At 45.0% G+C, this 18,642-nt stretch overlaps 1 protein-coding gene across 2 annotated transcripts in view; it reads left to right on the top strand.

The window, feature by feature from the left end:
* LOC139311585 (zinc finger protein 665-like) overlaps nucleotides 1-18,642 on the top strand; it is a 90,153-nt gene that overhangs the window by 30,210 nt on the left and 41,301 nt on the right. The window contains exons 8-9 of one of the 2 annotated variants that reach the window (XM_070936046.1): nucleotides 745-1,941; nucleotides 16,433-17,022. In XM_070936046.1, coding sequence (XP_070792147.1) covers nucleotides 745-1,941; nucleotides 16,433-17,022 — 1,787 coding nt within the window. Of the gene's footprint in view, nucleotides 1-70; nucleotides 1,991-16,432; nucleotides 17,023-18,642 lie in introns of those variants that run through there. The other variant, XM_070936047.1, reaches the window with a different exon arrangement.

Here is an 18,642-nt window from a genome sequence, read left to right as displayed (position 1 = left end):
GACTTTCATGGGGAAAGCAAGTGGTATGTTGAAGACTTTTCTGATTTCTTTTTTTCCCCCCCTCAAGCAGTTGATGATCCAGATACTGAAAATTACCAAGAGCCAGGGGTGGTGCCGTCACAAATAATCAAAATTGAAATACAAGGAGACACAACTGCAGATAAGTGTGACAAAGGAAGAAATGAGGAAAACCAATCTTACAATTGGAGAGAAAAATCCATTCTTGAATGCACAGAAATGGATAACTTCCTGACCCAACAGGATTGTAAAGAAAGCAGAATGGGAAAGTGTCAAGGAAGCGATGAAATACTTCAAGCAAAACCCAACTTCAGTAACCAGTGCAAAACTGGAAAGAGTTTCAGCAAGAATAGTAACATTATTCCCCATAAAATGATCCATACAAGGGAGAAGCCGTATAAATGTGTAGACTGTGGAAAGAGTTTTAGGTGGAGAGGTAATCTAACCACCCATATAAAGATCCATTCACGGGAAAAACCCTATAAATGCACAGACTGTGGAAAAAACTTCAGTATGAACAGTTCCCTTACTTCTCATAAAAGGATCCATACAGGAGAGAAACCGTTTCAATGTACAGTGTGTGGAAAGAGCTTCAGTTTGAACAGGTGCCTTGTTTCTCATAAAAGGACCCATTTAGGATTGAAACATTATATATGCAAACAATGTGGGAAAAGTTTTATTTTAAGCAGTTCCCTTACTAATCACATTGGTACCCATACCAGAGAGAAACTATATCACTGTACTGACTGTGGGAAAAGCTTCAGGTGGAAAAGTCACCTTACTTCCCATGAAAGGATGCATACAGGGGAAAAACCATATGAATGCAAGGACTGTGGAAAAAGCTTCAGTATGAACAGTTCTCTAACTTCTCATAAAAAGATCCATACAGGAGAGAAGCCCTATCAATGCATATTATGCGGGAAGAGTTTCAGGTTGAAAGGTCATCTTACTTCCCATAAAAGGATGCACACGGGGGAAAAACCGTATAAATGCATGGACTGTGGAAAGAGCTTCAGTATGAGTAGTTCTCTTACTTCTCATAAAAGGATCCATACAGGAGAGAAACCTTACCAATGCTTGGAATGTGGGAAGAGCTTCAGCAAAAGCAGTATTCTTAATTCCCATAAAAGGATCCACACAGGAGAAAAACCCTATAAATGCCTGGATTGTGGAAAGAGCTTCAACAACAGGAATCACCTGACCTCCCATAAAAGGGTCCACACAGGAGAGAAACCCTTTAAGTGCACAGAGTGTGGAAAGAGCTTCAGTTATAGTGATTCCCTTACTTCTCATAAAAGGATCCATACAGGAGAGAAACCCTACAAGTGTATGGAGTGTGGAAAATCCTTTATTCAGAGCAGTCACCTTACTTCCCATAACAGGATGCACACCGGGGAGAAACCATATAAATGCATAGAGTGTGGAAGGAGCTTCAGCAGCAGCAGTTCCCTTATCTGCCATAAAAGGATCCATTCAGGGTTGAAACCTTATATATGCAAGGAATGTGGGAAGAGTTTTATTTCAAGCAGCTCCCTTACTAATCACATTAGTATCCACATAGCTGAGAAACTCTATCAATGTACAGAGTGCGTGAAAAGCTTCAGGTGGAAAAGTCAACTTATTTCCCATAAGAGGATACATACAGGGGAAAAACCCTATCAGTGCATGGATTGTGGAAAAAGTTTCAGTCTGAACAGTTCCCTTACTTCTCATAAAAGGATACATACGGGAGAGAAACCGTATAAATGCATAGAGTGTGGGAAGAGCTTCAGCAAAAGCTGTAACCTTACTTCCCATATAAGGATCCACACAGGAGAGAAACCCTATCAGTGTACAGAGTGTGGAAAAAGCTTCAGTTTGAACAGTTCTCTTACTTCTCATAAAAGGACCCATACAGGAGAGAAAAAAATATACATTAATGATGTGTGGAAAGAACTTAATGTGGAACAATCAACTAATTTCCCATAAAAGGTCCCATATGGGGAAGATGCCTTTAGCGATTGAAGTGTCCTTAAATTCCTGTGAAATAATCCATTATGATATCAAACATGTACTGTACAGTAAAGACATGGAATGCAAAGAACTTCATTCAAGATTTTTGAACTGATTTCTCTTAAAAGGCACCATTTGAGGGAAATATGATGTAAGCAAAGTGTGTGAAGTGCTTCAAAGGTTTTTTTTTTAATTGTTCCTTTGAGGTAGTTTTTTCGCAGGAGTTTTGGCAAAGTTTTTGGAAGTGGTTTGCCATTGTCATCATCATAGGGCTGAGAGAGTGACTGGCCTAAGGTCCCCCAGCTGGCTTTGTGCCTAAGGTGAGAATTCTCTTAGCTCCTGTGAAAGGATCCACACAGGAGAAATCCAGAAATGTGTGTCTGGAAGAGAGCTTGTAGAGTAGCAGTCTTACTTTCCATGAAAGGATAAACTATATAAATGTAAGAAATTTAGTAAGAATTTCAGTACAAGGCACTCTTATTTCCCAGAAAAAGTTTCATGCAAGAGACAGTACAGTATGAATGTATGAAATATATAGAAAATCACTCTGTTGATCTGTCTTACTTCCCAGAAAAGGATCCACTTTAAGGATTCAGGAGTACAAGGATCCTGTGAAAAGAGATTGAGGCAGTCTTTCTTCGTTTGGGGGATCACCACAGGAAAAACTGAATAAATGTATGGATTATGGAAAGAGCTGCCAGGATATCTGTCTTAATTCCAGAGGTATTACCTCCTAATTAGGTCCTGCTCATGAGAATCTGTTATTAAAATGTCCCATTCATTACATCAAAATCTCTGCCTGGTCATATGGGTTTATCTAGGCAGAAGCAACATCTGAACCAAGTCTGGGATCAGGCTTCAGGCTTTGTGGAGAGCTGTGCAAGCAAAGCAGGGGAAAACTGTTGTGCATTTTAGCTATAACTACTGAAAATACCTGCTTTCCTTAAACTCATAATGAAGTATTAAAGATTGGTTTTAAAATCAGTGAAAATCTCTGTCAAATGTTTATGACTGTTTAGCTTAGATCTCTGAGTGCAAAATCACATTAATCCTGCTGAAAACAGATGAGCAGTTTATAATTGCAGCTGTGGCCTCTTTACTTGGAAAATGGTTTATTGATTCCACAGTGTTGTTTGAGCAATATTTTTAAATAAAGGAACAAGTTCAACTGAACTGTTCGTTGGTCTTCAGTTCTGCGCAAGGCAACCAGAACAATATTTTCTAGTCTTCTATCATGAAGAAATACCATTCAGTTGAAAGGGAATTCTTTGTGGATTCGTTTGGTGTTATATTCCAGAACTACTATGTTTCTCAAGGGTTTTGATGTCACTTTAGTGCCTCTATATTAGTTAAGGCAGATTCCGGAATTTGTGATATCAAGATGATCAGAAAGGTCAATCCTATTTGAAGTTTGAGAGGGCCAGGCCATTACAAATTTGAGAAGCCTTGTCTGACATGATTTTGACTCTGTGCTTTTAATCTTAATGTAGCTTTTTTAAAAAAAATGTATATCCTGAGTATTAACTATATTCCTCTTTTGAAGGGTTAATATAGTAAATTATTTGGAACAGTTGTGCAGTGTAAATGTTGCAAATGTAATATATACCGAACGAAGCTAAAAGAAAAAATGTTTTATTTATTTATTTATTTATTTATTTATTTATTTATTTATTTATTTATTTATTTATTATCAGATTTATATACCGCCCTTCTCCCGAAGGACTCAGGGCAGTGCACAGCCAAAGTAAAATTTGGCCCCAAAGTTAAAAAACAATAGCAAAACATATTAAAAACATTTAAAAAGCATTAAGCCAGCCCGGCTGGCTGAAAAAGAAAGGTCTTTAGGGCACGGCAGAAGACACCAAGGTCGTATCTTCGTATCTCTGGGGGCAGCTGATTCCAGAGGGCAGGTGCCCCCACAGAAAAGGCCCTCCCCCTGGGGGCCACCAGTCTACATTGCTTGGCCGATGGCACCCTGAGGAGGCCCTCTTTGTGGGAGCGCACAGGTCGGTGGAAGGCCATTGGTAGCAGCAGGCAGTCTCGAAGATATCCAGGTGCTATGCCATGGAGCGCTTTAAAAGTGATAACCAACACCTTGAAGCGCACCCGGAAGACCACTGGAAGCCAGTGCAGCTCACGCAGGTGTTATGTGGGAGCGCCATGCAGCTCCCGTAACTACCCGCGCAGCCGCATTGTGGACCAGTTGGAGCCTCCGAGCGCTCTTCAAGGGGAGCTCCATGTAGAGAGCATTGCCATAGTCCAGGCGAGAGGTGACGAGGGCATGAGTGACTGTGCACAAGGAATCCCGATCTAGGAAGGACCGCAACTGGCGGATCAGGCGAACCTGATAAAAAGTACCCTGGCTACAGCTGTCAGATGTTCCTCCAAGGACAGCTGCGTATCCAGGAGGATGCCCAAATTGCGAGCCCTCTCCATGGGGGCCAAAGACTCGCCCCCGATAGTCAGTGATGGTGTCAACTGACTATATCGGGATGCTGGAAACCACAGCCACTCAGTCTTGGATGGGTTGAGCCTGAGCCTGTTCCTCCCCATCCAGATCCGCACAGCTTCCAGGCACCGGGACATCACTTCAAGGGCATCATTGGGGTGACCCGGGGTGGAGATGTACAGCTGGGTGTCATCAGCGTACTGGTGGTACTTCACCCCAAAGCCATGGATGATCTCTCCCAGCGGCTTCACATAGATGTTGAACAAAAGGGGCGAGAGGACCAACCCCTGAGGCACCCCACATATGAGGTGTCTCGAGGTCGACCTCTGCCCCCCTGCCAACACAAACTGCGACTGGTCCGAGAGAAAGGAGGAGAACCACCGTAATACGGTGCCCCCATCCCCATAATATGTTCCAAAGGTGCTTTTTCAGGAGGCAACTGGAAGGATTTATATTCTTTGCAAACAGGTAGTCATTGGCATCCTTTTAGAGGGTCTCATCCAAGAACGTCTTCATAGAAAAAACAAAAAAGTCCAATTGCCTCATGAAAAAGCATCTTTGGGACAACCATGACCTTAACAGATTAACAGAGTTGGAAGGGACCTTATAGGTCATCTAGCCCAACCCCTCACTTCACAAGCAGGAGACCCTATACCATTTCTGACAAATGGCAGTCCAATCTTTTCTTGAAAGTGTCAAGTGATGAAGCTCCCACAACTTCCGAAGGCAAGCTGTTCCATTGGTTGTGGTGTTTTCAATTGTGGTTTCCAGTGCTGCTGGAGGCTGGCTGAAGGCTTCATGCTCAGCCAGGTAGAGAAATGTTGGGAAGGGTAGCTGGTGAGTCCTTTTGCAGTCCACAAGTTCTGCAGGTCATTTTCTTTTCATCCAGAGCTAAAAGTGAGGCTGTTTTCCAAAGCTGTGTCACTGCTGGGATGCAGAACAGAAATCTAAGGATGGTTTGACATTTGATTTTCATGCTGTGATCTCAAGTGCCCTGAGCAACCAGATGCAGATTTTGTTCAAGCCAATCTTTCCTTAACAGGGTCCTTTTCCAATGATGCTACACCAGGAGATTCCCGATACTATAAAGCATGATGAGGAAGTCTAAAAAGTAATAAAGACAGGCAATCAGAATAGAACTGGAAGGGTCCTCAAAGTCTTCTAGTCCAACTCCCTGCTCAAGCACAAGTTCCTATTACCCTTTCAGATAGGTGGCTGTCCAGTTTTTTCTTAAAAACCTCCAGTAATGAAGCACCCACAATTTCTGGTGACAAGATGTCCCACTGGTTAATTGTGATCACTATTAAGAAATTTCTCCTTAATCCCAGGTTGCTTCTCTCCATTAGTTTCCTTTTATTGTTTCTTATCTTGCCTTCTGATGCTTTGGAAAATAAGTTGAGCTCTTCTTCTTGGGAGAAGCCCCTCAAATACTGGAATTCTGCTATCATGTCACCCCTAATTCTTCTTTTCTGTAGACTAGCCAAAGCCCTCAGGAAGAAGACTCGTGACCCAGTTGAGGAGAATCTGAGAGTGCGTTTTCCCGCCCAAACCTGACAGGCACTTCTCTCCTGCCATTGGCTCGCCAGGCTCACGTGATCCGGCGAGCTTCGTTCCCCGCCCCCCCTTCCCCAGCGGGTTTAATAATAAAGACCTGTCAAAGCCCTCAGGGAGAGAAAACGGGAGAGTCGCCCCCAGCAGAAAAGTGGCTGAGGCGACCCAGCGATTCTCTTCCCACCCAAACCTAACAGGCGCTTAATATCTGTATTAAACTTTTCAGATATGTTAGCACAGAGCATGATGAAGTATAATAATCATAATAAAAAACCCTCCCCCGGTCCCAGGGAGACGAGGGACAGCCGCCCCCAGCACAGAAACGTCTGAGGAGATTCAGCGATTCTCTTTTTCCCGCCCAAACCTGACAAACGCTTCTCTCCCGCCATTGGCTCGCCAGGCTCACATGACCCGACGAGCTCTCCTCCCTTCGCTCCCCCCACCTCTCCGCGGGTTTCCACCTACCGGCGCCAAGGAGGGAAGGGTAGCTCCGCTCTCATACCGGGCGACTGAGCATGCGCGCCTGCTCGCTGAACACCTGGCCTCGGTGAGACCCCGCGCGCCCTCACTCGCTCGCTCGCTGCAACTGTTGCTTTATCTTGGCAGGATTCCCCCTCACCTCCTTCCCTTGTGAGGGGGACGTGCAATGGGCTCAGTGATGTGGAGGGAAGAGTTTGGCTTCCCTTTGCATGCGCGTGACTTTGCATGCACGAAGACCCCAAACTTGAGCAGGAAGGAAAAGCCCAGGCTCGCCAGGAGGGAAGAGATCTGGGGAATATTGGAATAGGAATAATGGATGTGAACTGATCAAGGAGAGTTTCAACCTGGAAATAAGGAGGCATTTTCTGACAGAACAATCAACCAATGGAACAGAAGTTGCCTTCGGAAGTTGTGGGAGCTTCATCACTGGAAGCGTTCAAGAAGAGACTGGACTGGTCTTCTAGTTCAGCCCCCTACTCAAGCAATAGAACCTATACCATCTCAGACAAGTGGCTATCTAGTCTCTTCTTAAAAACCTCCAGTTATGGACCGCCCATGATTTCTGAAGGCAAGCTGTTCACTGGTTAATTGTCATCACTGTTAGGAAGTTTCTTCTTAATGAGCCACCGTTTTTCTCACACAGGGGACAACCTTGGCAAGACCGAGGAAGGTTGCCAGGGTTCCACACTTTTCTCTTGGCTTTTGGCATCAAGCCCAGGCTGTTGGGGGGGGGGGTGTTTGTGAGATGAACACAACGAAATGCTTCAAGAGGACAAATAAAAGGACAAATATTTGTGCCGACCAAGGACTTCAAGTCTCTTCTCCGACGGGATACGAATGAAAGGCCACCATGAGATCCAAGATTCCCTCAGAGCCAGGAGGAAGATTCGCGAACCAGCGATTCCTTTTCCCGCCCAAACCTGACAGGCACTTCTCTCCCGCCATTGGCTCGCCAAGCCCTTGCCAAATGCCTGGCCTCTCTAGGACTCCGCACTCGTTCGCTGTAACCGTTTCGTTTTCGTGCCAGACACGTGCAGAACCACCTCGTGGGAACCGAGGCAAAGAGAGGGATGGAGGGCGTGAAATCCTAGTCAGTCCGGATTCCCTTTGCATGCAGGGGGGGAACGAAGATTCCCCAACTCGGCCAGGAAGGAAAAGTGGAAACTCGCCGGAAGGGAGGGGGATTTGGGGGAGCATTTAGTACCCCCCTCGCCAATTTCCTGGATAAAGCCTTGAGAGGAGACAGAGACGGATTGTTGTTAGTTTTTTTGCATTACAAACTCAAGCAGGAACATTAAACGTTGTGCAGAAATTGGGGTGCATTACTTGTGGTCTCAAATGGGGATTTAATCCCCTTCCTCCCAAAAAGGATGGAGACTTTTCAACAGCTGAAAAAGCGGATACCCAACCAACCAACCACGAAGTGGCAGTGGGTGGGCATCCTGGAATCGGTGGGGATTTTAAAAAAGGCAGGATGGAAACCAGCCAAACCAGGGAAGGGAGAAGAAATCCCTTCATCTCCATAGCATCTTCTCCATCGTGTTTTATGTTCGCGATCCCATTGTGAACTGGGAGTAAAGGTATAAAGTTTCCTGCCTTGAGCAGGGTCTTGGACTAAAACAGGGGTTCTCAACCTTTTCTTCAGCATAGACCTCCCCCTTTAAATACCTTTTGGAACCATGAACCATGACCACAGACCACGAAGACTTAACTCAAGATTTAAAGCACTTTTGTAGACCTCTTGTGATGACATCGAAGCCCCCCCACCCACCCCGCAGAGGACCATGGACACAGGTTAAGTACCACTGGACTAGATGATCTCCGAAGACCTCCAGACATATAGATTCTATATTCTAATCAGCACCATATTTTTCACACCATGATATTGCAATGATATATATGTTGTAGCATCCATTATGAAATCCCTTCATCTTCTCCATAGCATCTTCTCCATCGTGTTTTATGTTCGCGATCCCAATGAAGGATGCCAATGCAAAATTATATGATACAGAGAAACAACACAGTCTAGGTTAGGATGTATACATGAGGACAGGAGGTAGAAAGGATTCACCAAGACTTGAAGAGCCAACGGATAGGAGGCAGGGAAGTTTGTCCCAGCAGTCCAACCGCTGGGCTTCCAAAATGACGTTAAACTGACATCGTGTCCTAAATAGAGGTCGATCTGGATGCTCGCTAAGGTTCCCCGCCTCAATCGCGTTGTCAGATGCGGCTGTTGTCTTCAGGCCCCACCAGGTGGCGCTCTCTTGCCGTCGAGTGCCACTGCGCATGCTCCGCCCCGAGTCCAGCTGGAGGGGGAAGACTGGCTGTGAGTTGCACCCTGGAAATCGAGATGGGGAGGGGGAGGTTGGCAGGAGGGGATGCCGCGACCTAGAGCCTCCCTGGTGGGGAGGACAACTCCCCCTTCCAGCCCTAGGCAGAGCCTCCCCGGCCAGTCCTTGCAAGGAATGGGGGAAAGTGCTGGTCCTTCCCCCCCAAACGCTCCATAGCCGGTGGCAAGAGGGAAAGACCCAGGGTCCCCCAAAAGAAATTGCCGGACTCGGAATCCCAAGGCTGGGAAGCAGAGGGAGAACACCCACCCCCCCAATCCTGCTCTTGGCTGTGCACACTTTGGGGGGAAGGAGGAAGATGGATGGGCTACTCCCTGCCTTTGTTCCCACGGGGAGGATCACCTTGTGGTGCTTCCCCCCTTCCCTTCCATAGCTATTAAGAATGCAGGAAGAGGATGTCTTCCTGCATTCGAAAGGTGCTTCTTCGTTTTTTCTTTTTTTCTTTTTCAAAAGGCAACTGGACTTTCTGGTTTTTCTTTGAAGACGTTTGGCTTCTCATCCAAGAGGCTTCTTCAGCTCTGACTGGATGGTGGGGAGCTGAAGAAGCTTCTTGACCTGTCTTGAAAAGCAAAAATAAGAAAGTCCAGTTGCCTCTTGGGGAAAAAAAAAAAAAAAGCACCTTTGGGACAACCATGACCTGGATGACTGGGAATCTCCGTAGACAGGCAGGAAGAAGATGAGGAAGGCGAGTGGCTCCTTTGCTTTTCAAACTTCCAAGTGGAAAAGAGAAAAGAGTTGGGAAAGAGGACTCTGGAGGGAAGCCAAAAGAACCGTGTTCACATTTTGCATAAACCAGGATCGCTTCCCAGCATTTCTACCCAAAAATCTGGGAAGGGACTTTCTGCCCTCTGCTAATGGTCGTTTTAAACTTCTGGGAAGGGTCCAATTTTAAACCTCAAATGTTGGCAGGGCTGGTAAGAACCCCCCCCCTCCAAGAATTTTTCTGCTGTCCCTGGAGCTGCACCTCTGCAGAAGGCCCGCCCCCCCAAATGAGGGAGGGCAAGAGATGTTGGGAGAGAGGGAGGGAAAGAAGGTTCTGAAACCACACTGTTGCTTTGCACTGATGTGTGTGCTGCCCAAATGTGTGTGATAACACAGGGTGCGGCTTATGATTTGGTGCATGTGGGGCCAGCATGTTGGCTTGTATGTGGTTTGGAGAGTTAGAGGATAAATGGGATCAATAAAGGAGAATATTCGTAGCTGAGAGGTCCTTGGTGCTCTCTGAGCTTGCTTGTTTTCTTGCAGATGTTTCAAACTAGGTAACATCATCAGTCCTAGCACTGAAGATGTTAACCTAGTTAGGGTAACGAAACATCTGCAAGAAAACAAGCAAGCTCAGAGAGCACCAAGGACCCCTCATAAATGGGATCATCGTGAGGTATAGCAAAAATCTGGGTTTAGTCGTCATCATGGTCCATGGTGACCATGAGATTGCTCAGGAGACAACACTGCCTGTGGCCTGAGCTGGAAACCTAGCCTGTAGCTTCACTTCCCAGCTGTCTGAGATGGTCTTTCTTTTGGAAAGCCAGATGGTAGCAGCACCGTGTCAACATGGAACGGAGAGGAATGTATAGGAAAAAGCCAGAATTAATGGTACGGTATTAGAGAAAGGGAATAGTTATTTGTGTGTCAGTGAAACAGAGGGAAATCAAAAATGGGATGGATCTTTTGGACGATGGCTGGATCTCCTGGAATGGAGTTGATCAGGAAGTGAAGGTTCAGCTTTGATTAGGAACAGCTGGTGACGAGGGGTTGCGTGTTTTGCTCCGGGGAATGGTGAAAACGGAAGAACCAGAGACAAATGGAAGGGAATGTTACTTTGATGGAAGCATCAAGAGCAAATCTTGAGGGGAAATGGATAGAGGAGAAAGAGTGAAAATGAAAATGTCGAATGGAAAAGTATTAGAACAGGAGGATTTCCAAGATTGGCGTGAAACATAAGTATCGAAGGGTGGACATATATTTATGAAATGTTATTTTATGTGGCTGCCTCTTGTCTGCAAATGACTCTAGGCAGATTTCTATTTAAAAAGTAAAAAAAAAAACAGGGAAAAGAACCAGGAGCATCCAGGATAAAAAAAATGTTACAGCTTGCTATAGTGATCAGTATCCAAGAAAAAAAGAAGAGAAAAAGAAGAGAAAGGCAGAGATGGTGGAAAGATTGGGCAAAACGGGTACAGGGTGTTATTGGAGAAATGTGAAAATATATGTCCCAAAGGAGTTTTTTCAGGAAGCAACTGGACTTTCTTGCTTTTGCTTTTGAAGACATTTTGCTTCTCATCCAAGAAGCTTCTTCAGCTCTGACAGGATGGTGGGGAATGGAAGGATTTATTTATCTATTCCCCACTATCCTGTCAGAGCTGAAGAAGCTTCTTGGATGAGAAGCAAAACATCTTCAAAAGCAAAAACAAGAATAACCAGTTGCCTCCAGGAAAAAAAAAAAAAAAACCTTTGAGACAACCATGACCTGGATGACTGAGAATCTCTACAGACTTTTATAGAATAGAATTCTTTATTTGCTAAGTGTGATTGGACACACAAGGAATTTGTCTCCGGTGCATAAGCTCTCAGTGTACATAAAAAATATAAGTGATAAATCATGGAAATTTTATATGTTATGTTTTACCATGGCTGTTCACTGCCCTGAGTCCTGTTGGAGAAGGGCGGTATACAAATTAAATTAAATAAATAAAATAAAATAAATGGTCATAGTCATAAATACATTCATCATGAATCATAAGATGCAACACTTAGTGATACTAATAGGATACTAAATAAGCAATCAAAATCATACTAGGAAACTAAATAAAACAATAGAAATTGTAAAGATACAAGCAACATTATAGCCATAAGTAGAAAGGAGATAAGTAATAGGAAGGATGAGAATAATTATAATAATAATACAGTTTTAGTAAATAGTTTGACAGTGTTGTGGGAATGAATTGTTTAGCAGAGTGATGGCATGCGGGGGAAAAAAAATCTGTCCTTGGTCTAGTTGTTCTGGTGTGCAATGCTCTATAACGTCATTTTAAGGGTAGAAGTTGAAACAATTTATTTTATGTGAGAATATAGTTGTGAGCAAGTATGCAATTTAATTTAGTTTGTGCCCAAGATTTATTTTTTTATTTTATTTTTATTTATTTTTATATGCCGCCCTTTTCCGGAGACTCAGAGCGGCTTACAATGCGTTAAGCAATAGCCTTCATACTTTTGTATATTTTATACAAAGTCAGCTTATTGCCCCCACAATCTGAGTCCTCATTTTACCCACCTTAGAAAGGATGGAAGGCTGAGTCGACCCGAGTCGATGGCTTCTTTGCGTGATACTCGGAGGATGCTGCTGTTATTCCTGTTAGGATACGGTTTGAGCTCCCATAATCCCCCGCGCAGCCGCATTCTGCACCAGTTGGAGCCTCCGGGTGCTCCTCAAGGGGAGCCCCATGTAGAGAGCATTGCAGTAGTCCAGGCGGGAAGTGACAAGCGCCTGAGTGACTGTGCGTAGGGAGTCCCGATCCATAAAGGGACGCAACTGGCGAATCAGGCAGACCTGATAAAAAGCCCCCCTGGCCACGGCCGTCATATGCTCTTCTAAAGACAGCCGTGCATCCAGGTTGCGAGCCCTATCCATGGGGGCCAATAACTCGCCCCCAATAGCTTTATACTGCTTTACAGTGCTTCAAAGCCCTCTCTAAGCGGTTTACACAGTCAGCATATTGCCCCCAATAATTTGAGTCCTCATTTTACCCACTTCAGAAGGATGGAAGGCTGAGTCAACTCTGAGCCTGGTGAGATTTGAAGTGCCAAATTGCAGGCAACCGGCAGTCAGCAGAAGTAGCCTGCAGTACTGCACTCTAACCACTGCGCCACCTTGGCTCATATATTGGCCTGTGTTTTTTCTCTCCCTCCTTGGATATTTAAGCTCAAGTCATCTCGCCTGGCGATCAAAAGGACTCTCAGAAACAGAGAGGACTCAAAAGCTTGGTGAGACGTATCCAGGACCACCTCATGAATCCTCCTTTATGATTGAAAAGAATTTTATGGATCCACAAGATCTCTTGGCCCCCATTTGGACTTGTGTTGAAGAACAAAAAAAAAATGGAGTCAAAACTCCGAGCAGCTGAGAAAGCTGGAAAAAGGAACCGTCGGGGAACCTGGTCACGAACCAGGCAGAAAACCCTGAAGGAGGAAGCCATCACTTCAGAGATCCAGCGCTGGAGCTTCAGGAATGTCCACTACCAGGAAGCCAAAGGGCCACGAGAACTTTGCAGCCATCTCCATCGCCTTTGCCATCGGTGGCTGAAGCCAGAAAGACACACCAAGGCCCAGATGCTGGACCTGGTACTTCTGGAGCAGTTCCTGGCTATCCTGCCCCCAGAGATGGAGAGTTGGGTGCGAGAGTGTGGAGCAGAGACCAGCTCCCAGGCGGTGGCCCTGGCCGAAGGCTTCCTCCTGAGCCAGGCAGAGGAGCAGAAGGAGCAGGGAGAACAGCAGGTGAGAGACGCTTATTCTAAGACTTCTAAAGGGATATTAGGTAAGATAAACAATGTTTGAATTTCTTAAATATTTCTTAACTACAGTTTCCTGGGCTTAAAGGCTTCAAATTGTGGGCAGAGAGGGAAACTCTTTTTGTGTGTGCCGTTCCCTTTATTCCTTTCCTTTTTTCTGCCTGGAGTTACAGGTTCTGGAGATGATCACTGAACATCCCGTGAGAAGGAAAGGCCTGTCCGATCCCCCTCCGGAGCTCTTTCCCACGGTCACCTTCCAGAAAGACCAAAGTTGGGACACCTCTCGTGGTAAGGGAGGGGTTTCTTCCAAGCCACATAAAGTTTCCCAGGGACTCCATAGTTCTCCTTTCTTTGGTGGATCCTCTTAAGTGCGGTATCTCCCCACATTTTACTAAGTTTTGCTTCCACCATTTTTTTTCTTCCTCGTAGGGAACAAAATGATGTCGCTGGTCTTTGTAGGGGCATCTCCTTTTTCTGCTGGCGCTGAGAGAGCAGCTGGATCTCCAGCTCAGGTAGCAGCTTAATTCTTATCTTCCAGCCTGTCAGTGGCTCTGACCAAAGGATGTTCCCCAGGAAACCAGGGAGAAGCTGAAAGTGGGTGTGTTTCGTAGCAGCCAGAGCGATCCTGGGATGGGCTCTCCAAAACTCTCATGAAGGTGTTGTGTTGACCCTGGGGACCGGTGCCATAGGGCTGAAATGTCAGACAGGAAGGACCTCCCCGCCCCCTTCCTGCAAACACCAGGAAGAACTGGAGCCAGTTTGAGTGTCCAGAACCCATCTGCCAGCGGATCTAGAAGTAAACTGAGGTTACTTTCACCACATGGTCCTGAAATTCCTGCCGGAAACAATCAAGTTGATAATAAGTCTGCTGTTAATTATTCTTGCAAAAATGTTGCCTTGTTTAATTCATTTCAAGGGTCCATTTTTTAGGGTTTGTGAACAAATAGACCTTTTTCTGTTAATTGGGAGTATAGGTTTCCTGTTTCAGGGTCTTGTGTCCTTCGAGGAGGTGGCTGTGGATTTCTCTGAGGAAGAGTGGGCTCATCTGGATCCTCACCAAAAGGCTCTTCATGGAGAAGTCATGCTGGAAAACTCCAGGAATGTGGCCTCGCTGGGTAAGAGCTCTTGTGCACTATGTGTCAGGATTCCAAGTAATATACCCATAGCCAACAGAACTCCGAGGCAGGTAGATTCCTCAAAGAACTGTTTTATTGGGTATATCATATTGGCATGGACTGGTGAAAACCGACTCTAAAAGTTCCTGTGATTTTCACCTAAAAGTTAAAAGTTTCAGCCTTTCACCAAACGATCAGTCACATGGTCCAATCAAGATGCCATCCAGTTGCTTGGTAACTTCACTCCTCTTTTCTTCAGCCACCTGTGGGAATGTCCTTGGTTCCCAGGAGAAAGTATTTTGTTTTGGCTACCAAACCCCAAATAGCTGTCTCTATTCCCCCCCTCCCTATCCTTCAGTTCCATTGTGGCAACACTGAAGCCCCAAAGATGGCCTCAGTCAGGCCAACTTCAGAGTTGACACTATGACTTTATTTATTTATTATTTATTTATTATTCAAATTTCTATACCGCCCTTCTCCTTTCAGACTCAGGGCGGTGAACAGCCAAAATAAAACATTTATACATAAAGTATGATTAAAAATAGATTTAAAATAATTAAATTTGGCCCATAGTTTAAAATTTATCAATTTAAAATCCATATCAAAATTTAAAATCAACCATAAAATCGTAAAATCAAGAGAGACCGGCTAACTGAAAGAGATGAGTTTTTAGGGCCCGACGAAAAGTCCGGAGGTCAGAGATCACTCGTATCTCTGGGGGTAGATTGTTCCAAAGGGTAGGTGCCACCACAGAGAAGGCTCTCCTCCTGGGGGTCGCCAGCCGGCATTGTCTAGCCGACAGCACCCTGAGGAGGCCCTCTCTGTGGGAGCGAACCGGCCGGTGGGAGGCTATTGGTGGCAGAAGGCGGTCCCGTAAGTACCCTGGCCCTAAGCCATGGAGCGCTTTAAAGGTGATCACCAACACCTTGAAGCGCACCCGGAAGTCCACCGGAAGCCAATGTAGCTCGTGCAGGAGAGGAATCACATGGGAGCGCCCCGTCGCTCCCATAATCCCCCGCGCAGCCGCATTCTGCACCAGCTGGAGCCAACTTTAAGGGCTTGGATGATACAAACAGAAGCAAGAGCCCAAATTATGGTTAGTCTTCTGTCTATATAAGAAGGAGGAAGAATGAAAAGCTTAGCATGTTGTCTATTTCCTTTCAAAATACAAACCTCTAAAGAGTTTTAATCTGTCCGTATTTCTCTTTCCAAATTTTCCTTCTAAATTTGCTCTTCATAAATTGTTGGTGTATTAAAAACTCTAGTCTTTCAAAAACCTATTAAAGAATTAAAATAAGGAATATTTTTAATATGGTACAGGTTTTCTCTTGTCTGTCATCATTATCATCTTCTTTTAATGATCCCATAATCCCTTGTGGGGTGGAGTCTGGGCAACTGAATAGAGCTAGCAGAGCGTTTTAATAGCCGGGTGCCCTTCCTATCGCCAATGCAGAGTTTTTTTCAGCAGATACATTTTCATTGTGCCCAGAGAGAGAAATATCAGCCTCTACCTAGGATCAAACTCACAATCTCCTGATTGTGAGGTGAGAGCTCCACCTCTAGGCCACCGCACCACTCAATACATGCCTTAATTAAAAATATTTTATTTCTGAAAAGGCGAATCTGATGAATAATAATGAAAAAGTTTGAAATATTGCACAAAGTCCCAAAACGCGACACAGAGACACAAAGAGAACAAATGCTGATAGAAAAATGACTTGCTCAACTCAGGGTTGCGACAAGCCTTCAATTCGTTAAAAAACCTGCAATATCTGCTAAGTACAATAAAACAAAGCATGCCTGTATTGACTTTTATATGTTCTTCCTTTGCCTTTAAGTTCTGTTTTTTTCTTCTTGGCAACAGTCTTTTTCTCACCACTTGATTTCACTGGTGCGCTTGTTCTTTTTTCCCCCAAAGGAACTCAGAGGACTTTTCCCCGTACTCCACGGAAACGAACAGCCACAGGAGGCAAGCCATATAAATGCTTGGAATGCGGGAAGATCTTCAGCAAGAGCAGCAATCTGACTTCCCACAAAAGAATCCACACGGGGGAGAAGCCATATACATGCCTGGACTGCGGAAAGAGCTTCAGTCGGAGCAGTAGCTTTTCGGCGCATAAAAGGATCCACACCGGAGAGAAACCGTATGAATGCCCGGAGTGCAGCAAGCGATTCAGTGAGAGCAGTCATCTCATCGCGCATAAAAGGATCCACACGGGAGAAAAACCGTACGAGTGCATCGAATGCGGGAAGAGCTTCAGTCAGAGCAGTAGCTTCGCTGCACATCGGAGGATCCACACGGGCGAGAAACCCTACAAATGTGTGGAGTGCGGGAAGAGCTTCAATACTAGTACGCACCTGACATCTCACAAAAGGATCCACACAGGAGAAAAACCCTACAAATGCATAGAGTGCGGGAAGAGCTTCAGCGAAAATGGGGCTCTAACGTCACACAAGAGGATCCACACAGGGGAGAAACCCTACAAATGCACGGAGTGTGGAAAGTGCTTCAGTCAGAGCAGCTCCTTTACGCTCCATAAAAAGAGGCATAAAGGAGAGACGCCGTATATATGCATCAAGTGGTGAAAAAAAAGTTCCAGTCTGCAGCTCCTTTCTTTCCCATAAAAGGGTCCACAAAGGAGAAGAAATGGCTTGAATGCATGGAGTTGGGAAAACTGAATCAGTCTTTTTACAACACATCTAGCAACCTCATAGCAACCCTATCTATGGGTTATCTTTGGGTTATATGAGCGATAATTGGGGTGCAGTAAAGCCGAAGTACAAAAAAAATGGGCGGGATCAAATGAAATAAACTAAATTTAACATTCTGTCTTTGGCAAGAGTGTTAAACTCACGGCCCACAGGCCAGATGCACTGGCCATGCCCACCCCCATTTTAGCAAAGGGGGAAAACGTTGCGATACGGCACATGACGTCAACATGTCATCATGAGTTTGACATCCCTGGTCTATGGAGATTCTCAATCATCCAGGTCATGATTGTCTCCAAGGTGCTTTTTCAAGAGGCAACTGGACTTTCTGGTTTTTCTTCGAAGACGTTTCGCTTCTCATCCAAGAAGCTTCTTCAGCTCCGACTTAATGGTGGGGAATGGAAGGATTTATACTTGCAGACAGCTAGTCATTTGCATCCTTTTAGAGAGTCGTTGAGGTCACCTTTATCTGTATCCTCAGGGTCATCTGGGTGGTGTAAATGGGTGTGGAGCCTTCTTGGAACTTTCTTTATCTTTATATTTATTTGATTTATATACCGCCCTATTCCCAAAGGACTCAGGGCGGTGAACAGCCAAACGATAAAATACATAAATACAAAATTTAAAAAACAGAATAAAACCAAATTAAACAATTTGGCCCAGACAGATTTAAAACACCCCAATCATTTAAAAAACAGATTAAAATTTTCATATTAAAAAGAAAAAGGGAAAAGATTAGGCCAGGCCCGCCTGGTGGAATAAAAAGGTCTTGAGAGCGTGGCGGAAGGTGCGCAGGTCCGGGATCCTCCGTATCTCCGGGGGGAGCTCATTCCAGATAGTAGGTGCCCTCACAGAGAAGGGTCTCCCCCCTAGGGGCCGCCAGTCGACACTGTTTGGCCGACGGCACCCGAAGGAGCCCCTCTCTATGAGAGCGTACCGGCCGGTGGGAGGCTATTGGTGGTAGTAGGCGGTTCCCATAGGAACTGCTGAAAGGACTGTGTTGTAGACAGGAGATAGATGAAAAATTGAAAACTGAACAGCCCTCTCTCAACACCTGTCTGCAAGGAGTATAAATCCTTCCATTCCCCATTATCCAGTCAGAGCTGAAGAAGCTTCTTGGATGGGAAGTGAAACATCTTCAAAAGAAAAACCAAGTTGCCGCTTGAAAAAGTACCTTTCGGATAAATGTGACATTATTTCTTTTGTTAAATTCGATCAAGCTCTAGTTAAATTAATTTAAAAATTGCTAGTATGATTACTCTCAAGTCACGTACTTACCTATTTCCCTCTCTGGACACACCAAATTAGAATCTGGTGGCAGCATTTGGAGGAAATTTGGGTGTGATGGGGATTTTGTGGGCCATGTGGCCTGGGACTTGGGTCCTTTACTCAGATATAACAATATAGAAAGTTGAAAACATCACTGAAGGCATAGAAAATCCACTCAGGGGAGCAGTTTTTTTAATTCTTAGTGC

The sequence above is a fragment of the Pituophis catenifer genome, unplaced genomic scaffold, assembly GCF_029215685.1.
Source record: "Pituophis catenifer annectens isolate HBS135680 unplaced genomic scaffold, rPitCat1.0.hap2 SCAF_2, whole genome shotgun sequence".
In the NCBI taxonomy this organism is placed as follows: Eukaryota; Metazoa; Chordata; class Lepidosauria; order Squamata; family Colubridae; genus Pituophis; species Pituophis catenifer.
The sequence above is the reverse complement of the archived record's forward strand: the minus strand, read 5'-3'. Positions and strand labels throughout refer to the sequence as shown.